This window comes from Tauraco erythrolophus, chromosome 18, assembly GCF_009769465.1.
Source record: "Tauraco erythrolophus isolate bTauEry1 chromosome 18, bTauEry1.pri, whole genome shotgun sequence".
NCBI classification, from domain to species: domain Eukaryota; kingdom Metazoa; phylum Chordata; class Aves; order Musophagiformes; family Musophagidae; genus Tauraco; species Tauraco erythrolophus.
Window position 1 is genome coordinate 2,458,868 of NC_141482.1, and position 23,367 is coordinate 2,482,234.

General features: G+C 38.5%; 1 protein-coding gene across 1 annotated transcript in view; it reads right to left on the reverse strand.

Moving 5' to 3' along the window:
- Positions 1-26: 26 nt before the first annotated feature.
- The window catches only part of ITCH (itchy E3 ubiquitin protein ligase), a 66,972-nt gene continuing 43,631 nt past the window's right edge, over positions 27-23,367 (reverse strand). Inside the window, exons 9-24 of the mRNA XM_086622653.1 lie at positions 23,181-23,276; positions 21,655-21,829; positions 20,610-20,676; positions 18,632-18,716; positions 17,162-17,290; positions 16,412-16,484; positions 15,376-15,447; positions 13,060-13,148; positions 12,242-12,401; positions 11,823-11,956; positions 7,733-7,873; positions 5,834-5,954; positions 4,515-4,619; positions 4,192-4,288; positions 3,737-3,809; positions 27-3,531 (exon numbers count right to left, since the gene is read on the reverse strand). Of these exons, the coding sequence (XP_086478779.1) occupies positions 3,432-3,531; positions 3,737-3,809; positions 4,192-4,288; positions 4,515-4,619; positions 5,834-5,954; positions 7,733-7,873; positions 11,823-11,956; positions 12,242-12,401; positions 13,060-13,148; positions 15,376-15,447; positions 16,412-16,484; positions 17,162-17,290; positions 18,632-18,716; positions 20,610-20,676; positions 21,655-21,829; positions 23,181-23,276 (1,717 nt within the window). The 3' untranslated portion in view covers positions 27-3,431. The remainder of the gene's footprint in view (positions 3,532-3,736; positions 3,810-4,191; positions 4,289-4,514; positions 4,620-5,833; positions 5,955-7,732; positions 7,874-11,822; positions 11,957-12,241; positions 12,402-13,059; positions 13,149-15,375; positions 15,448-16,411; positions 16,485-17,161; positions 17,291-18,631; positions 18,717-20,609; positions 20,677-21,654; positions 21,830-23,180; positions 23,277-23,367) is intronic.

Genomic DNA, 23,367 nt, shown 5'->3' on the forward strand with positions numbered 1-23,367 from the left:
TAAGAGAGAAGGAATGACGACCAGACTACCAGCTCTTTAAGTAGTTTTATAAAAGTATTTGACTTACTGAGATACTGTTACAGTTACCTGAGTATTTGAAATTACAATGCAAGGAACTCTCAACAATGAATTTCAGTACAGTATTTTACAATCCAGTGCTGCTGATCCCGGTTCATGTACGAGTTCACTAGAGCACATATACACAAACAGTGATTCTGGAGGAAAATTAAAAGACACCACAAAAAGGGGGCTGGAGATACCAACAGAACAGAAAGAGCTGAGATTACAAATCCAGCGCAGCATGTAATAAAAATGCAAACAAAAAAAAAAATTAAACAAGCATTTTTTTGTTTTACTTTTCTCAGAATAATCAAAAAAGCTTTTTTTTTTTTAAAAAAAAAAAAAACACAAGCAACTGGATTAAACCCAAAATCTTCCACACTAGATCAGATGAAGACAGGACGCGTTTGCTGTGCATTTCATGAGAGTATTAACGTTTCCTGAGCTACCCAGAACAATAAGGCTTTGTTAATTCTTACATCAGCGGCTCAGCATTTAATTTCCTCATGTCATAAGGCAAAATTCTACATAAAAGTTATTTTAATACTTGAAAATTAGGATCAATTGGCTGTTACATATGAATACACATTTGTGACATACTATGAATTTATGCGGCTCGGGCTGCTAAATGAGCTGAAGTAGCGGGAGATAAATTCTTCAATCTCTGCTGAAAATCTTACTTGCAAGTTCAATTCGTAACCACCTCTGATGTGGGATACCAGATGCTGTGAGCTCATCCACATGTTTTCACCAGATCCCCATAAAGAACAGAAAAGTGCACCAGTGGCTTATATTAATTCTTTTTTATTTCTACACAACACGCTGTAAAAAATTAACAGGATTGTTAGCATTCACAATGCTGAGCAAGTAAAATGCCTCAGTAACCTTAACCTCAACCTCTGATTTCGGAAATATGGGCAATTGAACACAGAAAAGTTGCTTCAGATTTTTAAAAATTTTGGTCAAACCCAATGTTTCACAGATTGGTTTTTTCTCCCAAAGAATTCTTTATTTGCGGTATTTTAAAATCATTATCTGGTGCTTGGGATATCCAGCCCCCTTTCCCCCATCCTAATACAGCAGAAAAGACATAGAAACATGCCGTTTAAATTAAAGAAAGAAAAATGGAATAAGTGGAATCCCGGACTGCAAAAATATATACAAGCATTTACCTTTTTCCTGAACTAAACATTTCAACCATAAAAATATTAAACAGCCATACCCTATAGAACTAGGGCTAAGGCTATTTCAATTATAACTATTCTTTATTTTAAAAATATAGGGCTGAAAGCCTTTTGGGTGATATTTATACATGAACAATATTTCTAGGTTCCCTACATGAATCATAAAGCATTATGCAGAACACGGACTATTTTTTCATAGCTTAATCTTGCATTATCTCGCTTAATTTAATCTCTCCCGTAAATATGTTAGATAACTACATTTCGTTGTAAGAATTAATATAAACAGAAAATATTTATAAGGCTTTTTTTTCTCCTCATGAGCTGTGTCCTGGAATATATCCATCAAATGTTTTGAAGTTGGCAGATTTTCCTCCTAGTACAGCCAGGAAGTCAGGTTAGTTCTCACCATCAATGAAACTGTAAAAGACGGTCGTTTCTGTATCATCAGAAACTCTTTTCCAGGCCTTTCTTGGAATATGCACGACAAGAGAGCTATTCCCTCTAAGGTCTGATCCTTCTGCCTTCCCATGAGCACGCAGCACTTTATATGACCTGAAAAACTCTTTGAGTCAGAGAGAAACTGTAGTGTCTTGGTTCTTCTTACGCCTGAATCAGTTTTTCCCTCTTACAGTTTAGGCAGGCAGGAAAGAAATACTCTTTTCCAGACTGGAAGTGCAGTTTTACAGTCTCCCACTGTCCTGTGTCAGCCTGACATCTAGAAGCCTCTGAAAAACTGCTGTTTTGAGGAGTTTTGAGCTGCAGCTATGCTTTCAGATGTGCTACAGGCTGTTTCAAGGGCCACGTCTCACTGTGGCCAACAGCTCATCTCGTTGGAGTTTGCTCTCCTCCCTTCAGACAGGGAGGAGCCGACCCTACCCAAAAAGTGCATTCAGTCTAAAGGAGCAGTAAAATGCAAAATGTTACTGTAAACCAGAAGAGAACTGAGTATGAACAGATTCTAAAAGGAAGTAAAAGATGTTACTAATCCGATAGGAACTCACTACAAAAATCACTAGCTGGAAGCTGCTTAGGGTGAATTAGCTTAGAAAACTCCCCTAAAAACTTTAGTTTCAGTCTTTATAGAACTATTTGCTGATGCCCCAGCCTTTCAGAAGTCTGTCACTTGTGTCTGGACTTGCTAATCCTCTTAGCCTCAGCCAGTATCGCGTATCGGTTCGTCAGCAAAAACATTAAGTATTATCATTTTCTGAATCCAGTTGTTTTGTACCTCGTCCTGAGAACCCAGTAAAGTCTTCCGAGCAAACTGACTGCAACATGTAAGAATAACACTGAGAATCATGTCCATGAACACTTTTGACAAGAAACATCAGTCTGCAAACAGGGATCTACATGGAATCAGTGCAATCCCAGGTGGCCTTGTCTTTTGCAAAACAAGTGAAGTACCACAGTGTTAATATTGATTTAAAAGTTTAATGCGTTGCACAGAAAAAGACCAGAATTTTTCTGAGGGCACGCAGAAACGTTGCAACAACTTTGGGCGGGTGTCCGTTTTGCAGAAATTAGCAAGATGAGGAAAAAAGCAAAGCAAAGCTCTGCCCTGGATTTGTGCCGCAGTTTGACATCCCCTGAACAGCAGCTTGAGTCCAGCTGGCGTGTGAGCAGACTCCAGGCAGGGGAAAAAAAAAAAAAACAGTCTGGCCAAAAAACCAGTCTGGCCACACTTGAGTTAGAAAAAAGAGCTTAGGTAATGAAATTGCTCACGGCACGCAGCGGATGGTGACACGGTGGCTCTGGGAACGCTGCTGCAAAGAGGCTTATGATGATGCTGCAGCATTGCAGCTACCAATGAACTTCCCAGTGCATCAGTAGCAAAAAATGCTACTAAAAAAGGAAAGACAAAACTATTGTTAAAATCTGTCAGTCATTAAGGATACATTCTAATTAATGAATGGTAAAACAAAGCAGAGCCCAAAGCTGTATTAAACCTCTACGTAGGTCGTAATTCACTTGTAGCCATATCTGATTGCTCATTTGATTTCTGAAAGTGCTCAGTAGAAATCCAGAGTTAATGTGGATAAAACCTCAGGATAACTTCCATTTACTTACACATTAGTATTGTTAAATAAATCCGAGTCAAGTCTACTTTACAACGAAGTGTGCAACAAGCAGAAGAAGTGAAGAACATACATCGCGTTGAGTTCACATTCTTCAAGGTGCAAATTTTAGCTATTCTTGCCCAAATCCTTCTGTTTCTTCAATTGCAAACAACAGCTTTTCCTTCAACTGCTCATAATTCTTATAGGGTGGAAGGTCTAAGCGGTTGAAACTGAAAATAAAATAAAAAAAATCAGTACTGAAAAATAATTAAACCAGCAAAAAAACCCATTATGAATATTTATTGGTGTAACTTGGTGTTTGCTTTCTCACAGTCTCAACCATTTAAGTATTTTACCCATTTACTAAAATCTCCAAGTTGATTGTTTTCGGCAAAAACAGAACAACAGTAATATTCTCATTTGTTACACACTCACCAGGTGTGACTTCTAGGTAACCAGTTTTCCTTTCCAACTTTTTCAATACAAAATTTTTGGGGTCCGTTGCTCCCTGTAAAAAATCCCAAAAAACAAGGCATAGGTCCAGCTACCTTGGTATCAGTAGGCAACAGAGTACAACTGAAGCACGAAGGGCTTAAACACAAGACAAGGCTACCACCACTCCCACAAAAAAGAGACACATCTGTTTCACTGCACAGTTCTACCTAGATCAATGCATGCATGTGGCGAAATGTATACATTTGAAGTGATTTTGAAACTCACTATGACAACAGAAAACATTCCCTCCACTTCTTTTTTCCATCATAGCTCAAGTATGTGCAGGACTTACAAAATAGCATTCCATATAAAATTCATTAAAGATGTCCATACACATGTAACTCGAGTCTTTTAAAAAAGTTACCTAAGGCATTAGAGGGATTATTAATGCATACCCATGAGGTCAGCAAATCCTCCCACTGGTAATCTGCATGTTCCAGTAACAAACTGCAAGAGTCTCATTCTCTTCTCATTATCTATTTCTTTTACAAACTGAAAAATAATAATTGAAATAAACATTTAGGCACAGATTGGATATTCACATCATCATCACCCGTAGATTAACAAGCTACATGACTGTTAGGAAGAGCTGGATTAGCAGTAACGATTTACTTTTACACACTACAAGATCCGTTCAATAATGCCGACCCTTATTTACGCAGCTGCAGCTCTGCTCTCTAACTTCTGCTGGTCTGAGAGGAAAACCAAGCCTACAAACCTGCCAGAACCACACTATCTGCCTGCTGGTCCTGGTGTAGTGCCGGTAGATGGTATGCCTCTGCCAGTCAGTCAGATCAATTTCTTGCATCCCACACAGAAGCACCTTTAGGGGAGAAAGAGGGAAATAAACACAAGTTATGACTTTGCCTCTATGACTTGCCACACAGCAACATATAACATCGACTGCACCCATGCTTAGAAGCATCTGCAATGACAGTATACTTGGTTTTAATTTTAAACTTTACCCAAAACTTCTAGAAAGAATGATGAGTGCTCATGGAGTGCATTTGGTGAGGTCACAAAACAGAAAGCATCTCCGGCACGAAAAACGGAGTAATTGTTTGCATTTAGACACGCGAGCCAGGAACAGTTTATCATTGCCCTGCCAGGAACAGGATGTTTTGTTTTTATGTTTTCATCTCTAAATTGCACGGATGCTTCAGGAAGTGTCATTTTGAGAGATCAAACCCATCCAGAACCTGGCCCAGTCTGTGTGCTATCACCCACTGCGTAGCTGGTTTCATCTCCCTTTCTGTCGAGCTACGACTCGTTCTTTGAGCACAGCCAAATCAAACTGCTGGGGATGACAAAAGCAATTCAATAAGAAATTTCTACTGGCAGAATCTGAGCCTTTAGGAGCGCATAAGCAGGCTGCTAACAGGAAAGTGAAGGGAAACACACTCATCAAACACAACTCCATAAAGTTTCTGTCATATCCCCAATAGAATCATAGAATCATAGAATGGTTAGGGCTGGAAGGGACCTTCAAAGGTCATCTAGTCCAACCCCCCTGCAAGGAACAGGGACATCTCCAGGTTGCTCAGGGCCTCATCCAACCGGGCCTTGAACGTCTCCAGGGATGGAGCATCCACCACCTCTCTGGGCAACCTGTTCCAGTGTTCTACAACTCTCATGGTAAAAAATTTTTTCCTAATATCCAACCTGAATCTACCTCCCTCTATTTTAAAACCATTACCCCTTGTCCTATCACAACAGGTCCTCCTGAACAGCCTCTCCCCATCTTTCTTGTAGGCCCCCTTGAGGTACTGGAAGACCGCTATAAGGTCACCCTGGAGCCTCCTCTTCTCCAGGCTGAACAGCCCCAACTCTTTCAGCCTGTCCTCATAGGAAAGGTGCTCCAGCCCTCGGATCATCTTCGTGGCCCTCCTCTGGACCCTCTCCAACTGGTCCATGTCCTTCTTATGTTGGGAAAGAGCTGTCAGCCCTGCTGAGTTCTGCTCTTCAGACGTAATGATGGAGTTCAAGTGTTTCATGAGTGAGCAACCTGGATCTAGCAATAGCCACACAATCCTTTACCTCCAGTTCCTTAGCATCAAAATACTGCAAATACTGCTGTGGCAGAATTTCGTTGAAGCCTTCAAAGAAAGCCTGTGTCTGCTCCTCAACACCTCGGGAAAGCCTCCATTCCGCTACTAGCCTGTAAAAGAAGATACAGAAAGATCACTGAAATGGCCTGTGCTAACCCAAGTCCACGTCTTTGTTAGCCTATTTTGAGATGAACTGTAAGCTAAGTTAAAAAAAAAAAAATATGGAAAGTCTGGAAAGTTCTGGGGATAGAGCACTGCGTAACTTTATTAGTAACCTTTACTCTGTGCAAACAATTTTGGTTTTTCTTTAAGTTAAACCCCTGTGTTTCCAACCATTCTGCTATGGAAAGTATTTTAGACTCGAAGAGGAGGCAGCGGCTGTTCACTGATTATATTAATGAGAGCACAGCAGTCCCTAGGTGTTCGCAGAAAGAAAAACACAGAGCTATATTTGTCTAACATTGTCCCCAGAAATCTCAGTCATTATCCATGAAAGGTAAAAACTAGGTCAAGTTGTACTGGTGAAGACAAGTAGGACTGCTAGCTTACCAAGAAACGACTATGTCCATTTGGAAAGTTCCATATTTGTTTCTGTTAATCATGAAACTTTGCTCTGTGGCAGAAACTCCACTCTCCATTAATAAAAGGGTGAAAAGCAGGCAGGAGACCCGAAGAACCTGAACCCAGGGAGAAGCAGATATTATGCTGAATTCAAGCCTAACCTGTCAGGAGAACTGGAGTCTACAGGAGAGATGGCTATTTTCTGATTTCAATCCTAGAAACTTTGGGGGCTTAAATAAGACAGAAGAATATGAGTGAAACCAGAATCCAAGCTCTCCCTGGGTTCCTAGAAACTAGAAGAGAATGGTTTTCTGCAGATCCTCCCTATTTTCAACCCCAATATTAATACTTTGCAAAACTGCAAAACACCAGTATGTCTCTCCTTCAAATACCACCTTTTCTGTGAATCACTGAAATGTCTTTGGATTACTCATGTGACGAAACCAAAATCCACTCCCTTCTCCCTCACCCCTTTCCGAGAAAGACGCCTTCACAGAGCACATTGCGAGAAAGAAAGGAAAATTCTGCTGTGATTCAGTTTATTTTGTGCCTGCAATGTGTGACTTTTTTTGGTTTTGTTTTTTTTCACAAGCACATCCTCCAAGCTGCTATGTTGAAGTTCACACCTTAGAGCAGAGCTTATGGACTGCTGCACATTTGGAAGAAGGGGAGATGTCAGGACAAAGCAGGTCACTGTTCACATTTTTAATTCTTTATTTGGTCTTAGGCTCCTTTCCTCTTCACCCACTGCTTTAAAACATCCTGGTACTGCCAACATAACCCTTCATTTATGACGACAGAACTTATGACATCATTCAGAACCGTATCCTGTTACAAATGCCAAGGCCTAATTGTACTACAGACCAGTTCAGATAAAAGTGGTAGGAATCCCAATTATCTTTAAAAAAATAAGAATAATCACAAAAGCATCCCAAAATGCTCTTAAGTTTAAAAAAAACCCAAGCAAACAGCTGGGTAGAATATCAGGAGGCTATGAAGCAATACAATTCCAATAATAACCACACGTAAAAATTTCATTAAATAATTGACATTCGCGTGTTGTCATGATGTTCTGCTAAACTTAAATACCTCTAGGAAAAAAAACAGACCTCTGCTAACTGTGGATTTTAAAAACTTATTTCTATCAATATTTTCTTTCAAATTATGATATCCAAACAATTGCCCCTTCTTGCCAACAGCAGCAGTTACTCAGAGACAGAATTTCGACACTGCTTCAGATGATACAGTTTGACAATCCTTTCTTGCCAGAACTAAAGAAAGAAAATGGGGGAGATAAGAGTATTTTAAAATCTTCATTTATTCTCACCTAATGTATTCTTCTTTGTTTTCTTCTGTGACCAGAATGTTGCTACCATTTGGCTTCAAATCATGGCTTTTGATTTCACCTAGAATTTCTTTATCAACTGAGAAAAACATTTCCAAGCCACATTCTTCAATATCATTCTCCCTGTAAGGAAAAAATATCATTTTAAATAACTGTGTCAAGACCTTGTACTCAGTAGAGGAGATGGGTACGAAGAACCTTAAGGTTTGGAGCTAAATAACTAAGATAAGGAAATGTTCCTTAAGTAATAATTATGATTTTGCAAGAAGTACGGCCTCATATTACCACCGCACATACATGAATTGTACTCCTGAACAGGCATTTTTCATTAGTTGTACCCTTAAATTTAGCAATCACAAAGCTGACAAAGCACCCACTGGCTGTGATCTGCAGAACATCTGTGGTACACAGAAACTTTTCAAATAATGACATTTTTGGGTGTTTCATTGCACGATTGCTTCTGCTAACAGGTGATGTAAGGGCTGTGTTAAAACACAGCTGCCACTTTGTCAGGTAACAGCAGCTCAGAAGCAACTACCAAAGACTTTGCATGCTTAAGGAATCATAGAATCACAGAATGGTTTGGGTTGGAAGGGACCTCAAAGATCATCCAGTTCCAACCCCCCTGCCATGGGCAGGGACACCTTCCACTACACCAAGTTGCCCGAAGCCTCATGGGACTTGTAAGCAGATCCTAAATGTCCCAAGCTCCTAAGTTAACACAGTACTAATACTCCTGCTAAAGAGGAATTCTCTGAGAAATTTCAACATAGGAAGGATCTGCAGCCAACAAACGTTGCTCAAACAAACTCTGTTCTCCTTACAGGTGTTAATAGCCAAGAGAATCACAGGTAATTTACATGTTGATACGTGGTTCTGTAAAGCGAAGAACCACCTGCACATGCAGAGGTTTTGATGATCATTTTCCTCCCAAATAAAGTGCAAAATCAAGATATTTGTCCTGAACTGTAACACAGAAGTGTCAGTCTTGAAAACATGGCTGTGGTTTATCCAGCACCATGGTGCACCGGTGCTTCTGAACTTGGAGCTTTCCAAAATACACGATACTGCAGGAAATCTCAGATGAGGAGGCAAGGCTTCAAATGGATGGACATGAAATAAAATCACCTCTTCCTTTTAAGATGAAAGATACCTGCTCTAGCTCAGTTTGAGCAGAGGTTTGGCTAGGTGACCTCTAGAGGACTCCTTCCAAACTGAATGATTGTGACGTTTTCAAAATTGTAGGAATGAGAAAGATGATAGGAGAAGCACCAAGAAATTCAAAACTACTGAAAGCTTCCTGGAAAGCTTTTTTGATGAGGAACAAAACTGTGTCTACCCTGACAGAGATGACTTTTTTTCCCTACAATTTGCAGTCATTTCCTTGGAAGATAACTTCATCAGCATTGCAGCTAAGCAGGCTCAACTACACGAAACCTGAAGCTGGGGTCTCTGTACTTAGAGGTCAGTGTGCACCCCTCAGAGGTCTGAAGGTCTTTCTCCAGAATTTTCACATCCTTAAGTGTTTTTTCAAAAGGGCAAAGTCTTTTTTGGACTCCCACCTAGAAGGCTTCTCCACCACTACAGAAATTGCTACTGATATTTGGGTAGTATTTTCTCTAGAGACAGCCTTCAGAAAAGTTCTCGTTACAGCCTTAAGCTTCCTCATTGCTTTCTTCTGTGTTAAAAAAACGGGGGGGGGGGGGGGGGGGGGGGGGGAGAACAGGGATGACAGACTGAAAAAAACCCCAAAAATCAAACACTGAATGCAGATGAAGAAAAGCATATGTAACCATCACAGCTTAGTCATTTGAAACCCTCACATACAGAGTAAGACGTCCGAGATGTTCTTGACAGTACGTTCTGAGTTTTCTAGTTCCTTACTACAGATGCAGCCTTCTCCTCTTTTTGACAAAATCTTTCATTAGGGACTGCTGGTATCCAAGAATTCAGTCCTGGAAATTTCACATCAACAATCCACTGGGTGGAATCTGGCAACGCTGCATACTTGGAATTGAGAGGAAAAAGTACTTTGCCATGTCTATGACAAGTCTCCACTTATTGCCATGGACAAGCAGCCTCATATGGACATCCAGAACCCTCTGCACCCTCTTTTAGACCATTATAAATTACACGGGCACCAGAATAGAACATAGAATAAATGTAAATAGAATAAATGAAAAATAGAATAAATGAAAGGCACCCGAGCAGCACTGAAAGCTCCTGCAATTACTGGGTGTCATAAAGAAAACCCATTGCCTTGAAACGTGAGAAGTGACCTGCTTGTGTGTGCTACACACACAAACACAAAGATGCCACTATGTCTCCAGATAACGGCTTAAAATAACACCCTTTTACTGCAGACTTTCCACAAAATACTAACGGATTGATACTGCTCATAGGGTAAACGTTGTTATATGTGCGACTCGTCACATGTAGTCAGAAAATCATACACCAGTAATAGCCTCTCCCCCAATTTAATGTAAATTTCTCCCCCATAACTCACTTTTTTCAGTATTATATTTGCTTGGTCTCCAAAACTCAGCGAGTCACAAGATGACTAAAAAGTGCCCTTTTAAACAAATACACATACATTTTCTGACTACAAAGCAGGTAACTGGATTCCTTAATTGCAGAAATCAGGACTTACAGCTTTGAGACTTTTTTCTTCGCTTTCAGGTCTCAATGTCATGGCATTTTTACTCAAATAGCAACTATTTTAGGTTTTTCTAATGGGATTTTAACTCACTACACCTTTTAGCAGCACAAACATCGGGTATGGAACATACTGTTCTTCGAAAACCAAATCAAAATTCCTATCTCAATCTGTAAACATCTCATAAAGCCACTTTCCTCCCTCCTCGTTAGTCAAGATAATGCTTCCAAGATTGACAATTGCAGGAAATTACAATCTTGTATTTTGTATTTATTCAGGCATCTTACAAACCAGTCTATCCCCACATCTTTTATTAATTTCTCAAAGCATTTTGAAAACTATTCTGGTTTTGTATGATTATTAAGTAAAATGTTTTATCTCTCTAGTCACATAAAAAAGACTAATTTTTCTGCTAAATTGTTTTTACTATAGCAGAAGTAAAAAAAAAACCTGAATTTGTCTTTGTCTTTCCCTACTAATTTTTTTTTTTAAAACTGTTAGGAAAAGAAAATCACCTGTGTTACTGAAACAAATGGTGCCCATCGACCATGGACTACAACACCCTGGAGTACTGCTGTTATAAAGTAAGCACAGAATTACGATGCTTTAGATCTAAGGGGTTTTAAAAATTATTTCTTAAAAATTTTTAACACATAATTCCAGCATAATTATGGCCTACAAACTCCAGATCCTTTTTACTTGCTGCTCTCGGGAGAGGAATCTGCAAAGGAGTGGAGAAGGACTCAGCACGAGTATGAATGCAGAATAGACAGATGAGTGACAATGCACACATGGAAGACTCTATGTAGGAACGGTCTTGAATCATTCAGCTTGGAGCAAAAAAACAAGGACAGCTGGAAAAATGCATGAGCATTAACTTATTTCAAGCATTACATCTTCAACGTTAACCTTTAAGTCAAATTTCAGGTATGACTAACAGAAGAATTATGTATTAGTAAATAATAAACCACATTTGTTAACTTCACATTATTGTAGCACTAAACTTTTTATGTTTTCTAACTAAACCAGGTACTAGAGAAACATTGAAGGTATTTTAGCTGATTTCTTTTAGTCAGTTATCTGAAAAGTTTCAGTGATATTTACTCAAGTCATTTTACTTGTAAGTGTTCAAGACTGCCCCATCTGCATATTGTCTAGCTAGATTTATTAAAAAACAGCAAAAAGGGAATGCAAGGTGCTGTGCAGAACATTCAACGAAGCTGAAAGGCTTCTGCATGATCAAATTGTTATTTGTATATCTACAATTACAGTAAAAAGTCCAGTACTGCTCTGCAATTGATACATTTTACTTTCCAGTGGGGTTTCTAGTAATAAATTTACACCTGCTTCCTGACATAAGTGAAAATAAAAAACCATAGTATTGCTATTTCAAGAACAAAATCAAGTCAAACTCACTTTACCCAGATGAGAGAGTTGTAAAACTCTGGGTCAACAGATTCTAAATCCTTGAGTCCTACTGGCTTGTTTAGGATACGTTTATAGAACGGCAGAGAGAAACCAGTGTCAATAAATTTCCCATGGAACAAAGCCTGAAGAACATGAAAACAGACAAAATAATGCAAAGGATGATTGAATACTTCATATGACAACATTCTGTACTCTGTACCGATGAAATCCGACAGTCAAAGAATTAAAACAACCTAGAACATCATGACTGCTAACATGCTGAATTAACTTCTACCAACAGGAGTTACATCCAGTCACTTGATAACAGTTTCGATGCAAAAATGAATTGTTTAATTATCCATCTGACGGGATGATATTTCTTTATAGGAAAATTACATGAGAGAACTTCTTTCTTCGTTTGAACTCACCATGGCAATGAATCTCCCGATAAATCGGAAGTATTTCAGGTGGTCTGGATTAATGTACGAGGCGGGGTTTATCTGTAAGCAGTAGTTATCCTTCCCTGCGTATTCGAACAGGCAGTACATTGGGTTCAAAACTTCATGGGACAACAGAAAGAACCACTCCCTGAAATCACAAAAACCATAAAAACACGTTTCGAAATAAATTAAAAATTACTTTAGCTAACTCATGTCGACTTAGGGACTTGTTGGCACACAGGCAGCCAATCTGACTTCTTCCCCAGGAAGTATGCTGGACCAAACTGGGACCAAACTGAAACCAAACCGAAACTAACGCAAATTACGGATTAACGTGCAAAGTTGCAATGACGAACAACTGTCAGTGGTCTGGATAAAAAACATCCTTACCTAAACAAGCAGATTAGAAGTCTACACTGATTTAAACTTTAGGGGTTTAGGGAAAGCTAATTAATATATGCACGTCTCGGTTGCAGCCCAGTAAAGACTTTTAACTGGACAGCAGATTTCTATCCACTTTTTCAATCGACCTCTACGTTGACATCGGCGGTTGTGCACAAGGCTCACTGTAGTTCAGTAAACTGCCTCTCCTCAGTCACTGAGATGATTACAGCAATTCCTAATGCGAATTGAAAATAATTTTATACAGTTAAGACATGCATTCATCTTAAGGAAGATATTCCGAGGAAAGATAAGGAACAAACTTCACTACTATTTTGAAAGCACTGCAGTTATCTACTTTGGGAAAGTCTTCACACCAACAACTTGCAGGAAAAGATACTATTTGCTATTTCAGTTTAGTTTACCTTGCAACACCTCCGTAATCTAAGCCTTCTTCACCAGGGAAGATAACCCATAAACGTCTCCGTAGATCCTGAGGGCTGAAGCTCATTATCTTGGTAAAAGAAAAACAATCAATTCTTTTTAAGAAAAACAGCAATAAGCACTGGCTAGACTTATTACTATTTTGCTATCAAGCAATATAGCATTTAATAATTCAGACGATAACTCGAACTGTGAGTATGTGAAGTGCCTGCTTATGGAGCACTCATGGAACTTGAAGCGTTAGTGCAAACCTATTTCCATACATTATAAAGATGTAAAGGAAAAGAAATAATAATTCTGAAATTAAAGACTCGGGATACTTAGCCTGTCTGTAAGTACGTACAGAAATCCAGCCAATGTATTTACTCACTTTGAGCCTGTTATTTGGTATTTATTAAATACAGAATCACAGAACGGTTTGGGTTGGAAGGGACCTCAAAGACCATCTAGTTCCAACCCCCCTGCCATGGGCAGGGACACCTTCCACTACACCAGGTTGCCCAAAGCCCCATCCAACCTGGCCTTGAACGCTTCCAGGGATGGGGCAGCCATATCCTACTGAATGGTATCCCCGTTACGAGCAATGAAGAGCCATGATCAAGGACTCAAAGAAATAAATTAGAAACAAAACAATAATAAACATGTGTTACATGTTTTTTCATTTTACAGCTTCACCTCCTAAAGAGGATAATAAAAATCTAGCTGGTCTGTTTTTCAGAAGTTAGGAAGAATCACAGACGGTATGGAACTTTACTGATGCTGGTTTTAATACCATGACCAAATTTATAATTATGCTGACTTGGTCAATTGTCAGAGGTTTACATAAAGAAACTTCACAAAACACTTTCGTGTGTCCAAGAACCTTATGTTTTTGTTTGCAATGAGCGGCACAGAATTTGGGTCAAGATTTGCATTTTAAAGTCTCTCCCTGGTGTCTGTAGTAGTCATTAAAAAAAAAAAAAAAGTATAACCCCAACGGAGATATCTGCAAATGATGAATGATTAACGAGTATAAAAAATTATCTCAGGTCTTTGTGATTAAGTCATCTAAATCCCTGATAAGGCGCCCTGTTTCCTAAGGACCCCCAGCTTTGCTGATGTTTACAGAATTACATGAGCTGTCTCTTGATTCTTGCCAGTACACTTGAATTTTATTACTTCTACTGTAAAAGGACCAATTGCCATTTTAGAAATAAGGCTGGAGCCAACTTTCAGTTACAGGATTTATTTTGTTCCTTTCTAACCCCTTTTATTTGAAGACATCACTGTTCCAAAAGCCAAGAGTAGCCAACTGCACTATTTGTTGCTTCTGCTAAGCCAGTTTGTAATTAATTTGAACAATAAAGGATTTAAGAATATATTTGTCCCAAAACATACTATTCTGTTTGTTCAAATTTCCTGGCTTGACACATCTCTCATAATTCCTACATGAAATGAAGTCTGAAGACATACAGGAAGATTTAAAAAAATCAGCTGGAGACAGAGGAAGCTAAAAGTTCCTGTCTTCTCAGGTAAGGTCTGCATTTTCTCATGCTACTTTTAAGTCAGAAAAATACAGAAGTGGCCAAGTGGAGCTCCTGCCAAGGGGAACTGGTCCATGCACTTCCAAGCCTGTTTCCAGGTATCTTATTAGAGTGATAAAGAGCTGCTTTCAGCTTGATTTAACAAGCAAGAGAGTGATTTCTTGCCACAACGAACATTCAAAAAGTAAAAGTAAAATTCAAAAGCACTTGAAAATATTGTATAGGAACAAATTTTAACCATGGTCTAGGTCTACAGACATTAACAAGAATTTTGCTACCAATAATCTGAATAGAATTAGTAAGTTTTGTTTTCTTTTAACCATTTCATTACTCATTTAAAGACCTGTAACACCCAGACTAAGATCAACTTAATATATTATTTTGGTACGTAGCCCGTGCTTATATAACACAGTTAGGAAAAACGTGCCAACAAACGTAAGCATGAAAACTTCCTGAGAATGGGGAGCGGCTCTGCCACAGCGCTCCCCTCAAAATGAACTCAGATTTTAAAGAATTCTGAGAAAAAATTTTAAAAAATAACAAAAATCACCTTCTCTGTCAGATGAACCAGTCTTTGGAGCCAGAATGTCACATTTTAGCATGATCTTTTAATACGTAAGTACGAATGTATCCTAACTATTAAACTAGTATTTTTTTGTTAGTGTCACTTAAAATAACATTTGCAATATGTCAAATGATCAAGAATGACATGTGACAACACATTTACTCAACTTGACTTTTCATGCCCACTACTAACACGTTTTAATACAATACCTGTTGAAATGAGTCCTCAAATAATGTTTTTCTGCTCACTGTGATCTTTATGTGTTGTGGCATTGCCAGTTGCTGAAATGGAATTTTTTAGAGGTGAAGTGTACAATCACTTAAAATTTCTGAGTTTGGACTATTTTTTGTTGTATATATTGTTTCAAGATGTACAGTTGAATTTCTCTGATCCATATAAAACAAACCTAGTAATCAAGATATTTCAATTATAGTATACTCCAGGAACAAACTGCTTCCAATATCGATATCAACAGTGAGGTCTACATGTCTCTAGATACTGCTTAGAACAGGTTCAGATACTCTTGGAAGACACTGGAAAACATTAAGATCAATAGCATACTCTAAGTCAGCAAGGCATTCTATCCAAGATTTTAATAAAAAAATTAGAAAATTTAGGTTATTCTGCACAAAATTCAAAGTGAAAAATTAGGCTAGTCTCTGCTATTTTTCAAAGGATAATTAATTGACACTTGAAAACTGGAATATTTAAACTTCAGACTTTTTCCTAAACACCCAGTTACTTAATCTTTTGAAATACATAAGAGTTTAGAGGACCAAGTCTGACATGCTGGAATTTGATATTATATTAGAGCACGCTAACGTACAACACGGTATGTTCTTCAGTGTTTAGACACGCCTGGCCTGTGTCAAATGCCCTGCATTTTCATCCAAAAGTATGTTTTTGTGCAGAAAGTAGATCTTCTATTAACTATAAAAATACTGTGCCTCCCTATGTTCCCTTCTTAACAGCAGAAAGAAAACACTATTCTGAAACCCACCACTTCAGAAAAAAACTAAATTGATGTTTCCTTTTATTCTAAAAAGTTTTAAAGCCATAGCTTAACTAGCTCTAAAGCTTACATGAGTTTACACAAGTCCTGTATTTACTCTCTCCTAATTTAAGTCACCTTCAACCTTAGAAGTAGTTTGATGACCTTTACTTGCAAGGCATTGACAAGTTCATTAAAGCATGTAAGCAAAGACCAAAAACATGAACAAATATTCCCAAGAAATGAACCCGTACCTGACACCAGAATCTGAAATAATGAACCTTTGCCTTGAAGTCACGCACGTAGGCTATCTGGGGTCCATTGTCTCTGGAACCAAAAGGAGAAAAAAAAATTAATTTCAAAAGTGGTTTTATAATTTAAGTAAAAGCCTGTAAATGTATTAGCCAACTAAACCATACAGCTGTACAACTATCTGTCTGGGAGATTCTTATTCACATTTTTTGATTTCAGGATGTAATTTTCTCAGTTTTAAACTATAAAAAAAAAATCTTCCTTTGTAAATCATGGAGTGCATTCACAATACTTTTTAAACAGTACCTGATTATTTATTAACTGTAAAAAAGAGTCTAACAATAAGGACAGAATGACATTCAGTTAATTTAAGTTGGGAGTTAAATTCTGCAGAGTTTTAACTCCATTCTGCTTCCTAAAAAAATCAAAGAAAGAAAAGGTTGAGTGTACTTTTAAAAAGAAAGACTAGTAACTGGAAGGAAGGGACCTGGTCATCAACAATACTGATGAAGTTCCTCCACCACCCTCAAATCTTACATAATACTCAGCAAGAAAGATTCCAAAGTGTTCAAAACACTGCCTTCTGCAGAGGCAGTTATCAGTGGATGAAAAAAAACCAGAAAATTAAGAAGCATTACCAGATGTAAAACTTTCTGCATAAAAAGAATACAGAGAGGAAAAAAAAAACTTTCAAAATATATGCATGCTAAACTTCGCTTTTGAAAAATTAGTATAACGTTAAAAACACTTACAGAGCAGACTTGCCCGTGCGGGGATCTATGTATGTAGTGGTTCTTCTATTGTGATCCACAAAATATGGAATACCATCCACAGTAAATCGCATTTCCCAGCCCTCTGGTAAGGGTTTCTCATTTAATTGGCTATGGATAGAAGAAAATATCTGGTAAGTCAACTGAACAATGCCTGAGACAGTAACACTTTTGGCAGATCTAGAAAAACTACGGATTGAGGAACTTTCCATTCAATATTTATTTTGCTTTTTTTTCCCTCTTCAGTTTTCATGTCAGCTCTCAACTACACCAAAATGACTGTTCAAATAAACATTAGCTCGTTTGGTTACACCACCTGGAGCAATGGCAAATAGAAACTTAAGGGAAAAATGTAAGCAAGGTTTATCAATGTTTCCTCCACTTAAAAACCAGACTTTTATCTTCTAACCATTAGTTTTTTACTCAAAAACTGACATAATTTTAATAAGTAGCTTTGGTACCTCATGTGTAATCACAGTAGCCAAAAACTTGAGAGTTTCAGAGTGACAAATGCAAGTACTGATCTTGTATAATTTTTTGACAACTTCCAACTTTTGGTATGAACAAAAATAGATCTCAATACATTTTGAAGACCTGAGTAGTGTCACTCCAAAGTGCTCTCCGAGTGACTTCCCTCCACAGAACTACAATGTAGGACCATGTTTCTAACGGTGAAGCCAGCACATTTGGTTGTTGGGTTGTAGTAAGAGTAACAGTGTTCTCCACACCATCAGCTGCTGTGCTGCAGACATCACTGGGATGGGTAAGTTGTCATCTCTGGCTCCTCCACACACAGTAGGCTTCACCACTCCCTCTCCCCTTACTCCTTGTCTACAGAGGACAGACGAAGTTGCTCCATCAAATGGAAATTTTCAGCTTAAAAAGGAGGAGTTGGGATTGAACATCCTTTACCCTCAATTTCCTGCCTACATTCCCTACCTCAAAAAGTCAGTGACCAAAATGTGAAATAACAGCATTCCATTACTTTTAGTAGTGCCTAGAGTTCTCTATTTTTTTTTAAAGGTTTGAGGAGGGGTACTGCAGTTTTTCCAAGTTTTTCCTCTTCCTGTCTCTTAGCTATTGACTGTCTAAGAAACACTCAGATTCTCATCTGGGATCCTCTGCACTATCCCATCACCGTATGGAAGAAATCCCCCCCTCCTCCAGTGATACGAATGTTTAGACGTACATGTCTTATAAAAAGAGTAGGAGCTGTTCTGGGGAATGAACTTACTGCTGCTGACCAAGACTTTCCTGGTAAGTGTGCTATTACTAAGTGATCTTTTGACAGTTTCCATTTGGGCTAGTAGCTTTCAGCATTTTAACAGACTTTCTGAGGTCTGTGTAGGACAGTCGGTGTTTCAGCCGTGGGCAGCATTCCCCAGCTCTCACTCTCACGGCTTTGCTACATTTCCATCACAGATTTACACAAAGTTGCGACTGATGTCTTACCCCTGACTCCTGGGATCTTCCCACTGAGTGATTCGTGTGTTGTGGTTGACAAAATACACTCTGCCATTACTGTCAGTTCTCTTTTCTGAAAAGATGTGAAAGGAAAAACATTTCAACGCCTGCTTAATGCATTGCTGAGAGGACATCAAATAAACCAAACAAATACATAAATCCAATCAACAGGCCCTGCCACTGCCTCTACAGTCTTCAGGTTTCTCTGTCCTTCCTTCGACTGGACACCTTTTCCCTTTGTTTGATGTTATGCCATGACAGGCTATTCAAACAGAAACCTGTCTGAGCACTGCTGCGTGCTCGCAGTCACACCAAACTGTACCACCACCTACCCCAGCCAAAGCTGCACTTAATGGTGTTCACAGCTGAGCTCTTTACATCTCAGTTCTTCAGCTATCTCCGCCTGCACTGCTTGTATCAACAATCCTGACCGCGAGAGAGATTCTGGGCACCACAAAAACAATATAAACATTTTTGTGAAGGAAGTAGCTCACCACAGCAGATCCACCTTCACTAGATCTACTGGGCCTACTCTTGGCACTTCTAAAAGAGGTTTTTCAGTATTTTTGCAAGTTAAAAATCTATGTGGATTAAAGTGTTGATGAAGTTGAAAATTCCACCTTAAGATCCTTCAATACGCTATTTATTTTTCAATTACAGGAAAAAATTAATTGGGAAAGAAAAAAAGGTAAGGTGTTTTCTCCACAGGAAATTCCAGCTGCGTTGATTATTGTGACATACCCTACAAGCAATATAGGCAGTAAACACAAACAGGGAACAGATGTACACACAAGTATCAAGAAAGTACAAGGACTTCATACTCAAAATTATAAGCAGGGACTCAAAAATGATCCTTGCAGTTTCCAAGAAAATACATTTATATTTTCTCTCGGATAGCTCAGTGTATGCCCACGATCGAACAAAGTTTATGATAAATGCCCTGGCTTGGTCTTCTGTACAACACTGCAGCTCTTTCTACATTTGTTATTTAGTGTTGCAAGAGAAATTCAGAATATAGAATACAAATTACAAAAACTGGCCAAGATCTGACTACCACAGCTTTAATAGAGAAAGTCTGGAAGCAGACACTTGTCTGCAAGAGTTACATTGACAGCAGAATTCAACACGATGTGGAAACTCAGTTTTGTTGTTTCCTGAGCGATGCCAGCCTAAAGAACTTCCTTTGAAATGTTATATATGCAAGGCAACAAACCACATGTGTGGGGAACAACAATTTTATGGCAAGAAATTGCATCCATACCAGAACTAAAAATCCAAATGTTTGAAAAACAGACAAGCCAAAAATCCAGGTCTAACTCTGCCAAGTAATTATTTGCTTTAAAATTACTCAATTTGGAGAACTTTGCCTATGTATCATGAGACTTGAATTCTTGTATCTGCATGATAGTCCCATGAGAAATCAGTTTCACACTTGCATTTTTGCACACCCCCCTCAGTTATATTAACTGTAAATTGTAAACCCTGTAAAGTACAAAACCAAATTTATTCCAGGGAGAGGGGCAAGTCAAGAAGTGGTCAGCTGTCACTATAAAAAAACATTTTCAGACCAACAAAACTGTCCAATAATTGGCTTGGAGAGGGAGTTAGGCAATCTTATTTAGAGGGGATTTGAAGTCTGATTTGGCAGGAACAGGATGGGGGGGCGGGGAATCCTGCCTAAGGAAAGTGGTAAAAAAAGGATGATGGTGTGAAAGAAGCTATTATGATAGTTACAGGGGGTAAACCAGAATACTTTATCATTTCTAATCTACTTTGAAACTGCACATCCTTGTCAGGACTCTGTTTTAACAAACAGCACAGCTGATTAGATTTAATTTTAAAAGATTTTTAATACAGATTTTCATTCTCAAAAACCAGCCTAGAACAGCTAACAAAATAATTTGGCAGAAGTATGCTTTAATGTGTAATTACACTGCATTACAGAACACTTTCAAGTCAGTCTTACCCCATCCATGAGGCAGAGGGCCAAGAGGATCAAACTCTTTGTTCTGTGTGGATGAAAAGTCCTGGTTCTGCAAGTCACACAAACAAACAGTGCATTAATGACTCGTCATTTGCTTTCCAGATGTTCTACCACAGCCATCATGAATTATTGAAGCAAATGCATTTTTGTTAATGTTACAGAGAAGCAAAGACGCCAACGATTTATTTTTCTCCACAGAGAAGACCTTGGCATGCTTAATTAAGTACAGTGCCAAGAAAATGATTATTCCTCATTTAGTGCTTTAGTGCCCCCGCCTACGCAGAAGGGAAATTAGTACAGCAGCACCCAAAACAATGAGAAAGCAAATCACTTCATTCCTGCATTCCGTACAGTCCTCCCTATCACCATTTATAAGGTCCATTTTTATTCTCTACACATACAGCAAATTTAGAACCTACACCATTCTTGATAAACTAGGAGAATGAGCTGGAGTAATCTAAATTCTACTGTTCATCAGACAGAAATAACCGATTTGAAATTCTGGAAGGATTGTTTTTAATTTTTTTGCTTTCATCACATTGATTGTGCAGATTTCATTCTACCCAAAGCAGAAATATATGTCCTGTGAGCTTGCTTAACTTGCAGGTCTTTGGCCAAGCCAATACAAGATGTAATACAAATAAAGCAGCTTATTACTAAGCTGTAGTTTGGTTTGAACCAATGGCTTTTATCAATATTGCACATAAATTTTACCAAAGAACACCACCTATCTTCAGCTGACAAATAAAAGCCATGACACTGCATGTGCTACTTGCAGTCGTTGCAAGGACACAAACTAAGTTACCAATCATTACTTCCTGCCACGCTACACACACACAGATACTCTATTATCATAAAGAATAAACCATAACCAAGTCTAGTATCTTTATTGGGAAAAGTCACCCACGAGCACGCCCAAAACCCAAACACAAATACACTTTCAATAGGCAGAAGGGAGAGATTAATGGGTTGAAAACTTGGAAAAGATATCTGTCTTAACCTTTAGAGTCATGGTACCGTTCCTTACCCCATATATAAATCTCTGATTAAATTGCTGCATAGCTCCTTGAAGCTGACTGCGCTGAAGCTGCCACTGCTCGTAATTTCGGACGGACTCTAGCGTTGGCCTCTGCCATGTAGTTGTTCTAGTGAAGTGGTCAACATAATAAATTCTCCCCATGTTGTCAACTCGTCGCTCCCAGCTTTTAAAAAAAAATTACAAGCAACAGTTCTCAATAGCAGACAATTTTAAGGGCTCAGAAGCACTTTTAGACAAACAGTATGTTGGAAGTGGATATAAAGTGTGGGCTCATCAGCAGGCAATTTTTTCTCCTTTTGCCCTCCACTAAAACTACGTAAGAGCTAAAATTGTTTGAGGAGAATCACTTTTACTTTGTTGCATACTATACCAAGTCAGACTCATTCCATTTACTGCACTTTCAGGATTTTTTGGAAATAGTTTTCAAGAGCTACACAAACCACAGTCAATACTACACTGTCATTACTGCATTTATCCCGCCCAACCCATAATACAATAGTCTGCTGGTTTCTCCTAAAAAGACAGCAAAAACCCTGACAGTTTGGGCTGTACAATGCAAGATTTCCTCACACTCTAATTTTGCAGAAAAGGAAGGTGTGGACATTGAGTTTTGGTTTGGGTTTTTTTGTTTGTTTGTGGGGGGTTTTTTGTTTCTTTTTCGTGTTGTTTTTTTTTTTTTAAGTTCATATTAAATCAGTATTATTTACAAAACTTGAGTGAAAACACTACCATTCTGAATAAGTTTAAGTGATACATTTGTCAATTCTCTCAAAGGGTTCAAAATAATTAAATTGAGTATGACAGGTGGGTTCCCTTTATGAGACTGACAGGTTTTGTTCTTTAGTACCAGGTTCTCGTTACGATCCCACATTTTTACCTTGTAGTTCTGCATAGTGTGCGAACCACTTGAGGATGAATGAAGTGCAACAGAGTCATTCTTCTCTTTTTCTTACATTTTTTAAAAAGTAAGAAACATAAAACAAATGTGAACACTGCTTCCATGTAGAGACTAACATCACTGGCTGCTCTGATGCTAACAGCTGGAAAAGCCTAATAACCAAAGCTGGTTTATAGAGGAATAGTAAATTAGCAGCTGGGAACCCTGAGATAAGATCAAAGGATCAAACAGTAACTTTGGGATAAAGAGGCAACCACGGGCATTATAGCTCAAGCTGAGAGTTACCTCAATGCCCAAACACTTCTCTGTGGTTTTGGTTCTCTTTTACTGTTGGGGGTGTCTACTGTCTTTAACTTAAATCTGTTTCTCAGTGAAGATGCACTTGCTTCATCTTTGTCAGGAAATTCAGATTCTGTTATTTTAACCATCCAACTCTTTTCCACGCTATGTACTATGCATTTCTGCTGAACTCCTTGGAGACAACTTGGAGCAACTGTTTACATGGGTCACATGTCTATTTACAAACACGCTTTCTAGCTTTAGCGAACCACCAGCCAATTTATTTCGGAAAAGTCCAGACGTATCCTAAACAATAGTACAACTTATCCTGGCTCACCTTGGAGGAAGAGGCTCTGGCCGATCCCACGTTGTTCTTTTTTCAACATGATCTACGTAGTATACTCGACCGTGTTGGTCTACTCTTTGCTCCCAACTGAAAATAAAACAATATTTTTATCTTCCTCCAAATCAAAACACTCCAACCATTCATCAACGTGTTTTTTCATAAAATGCTTATTTCTAAA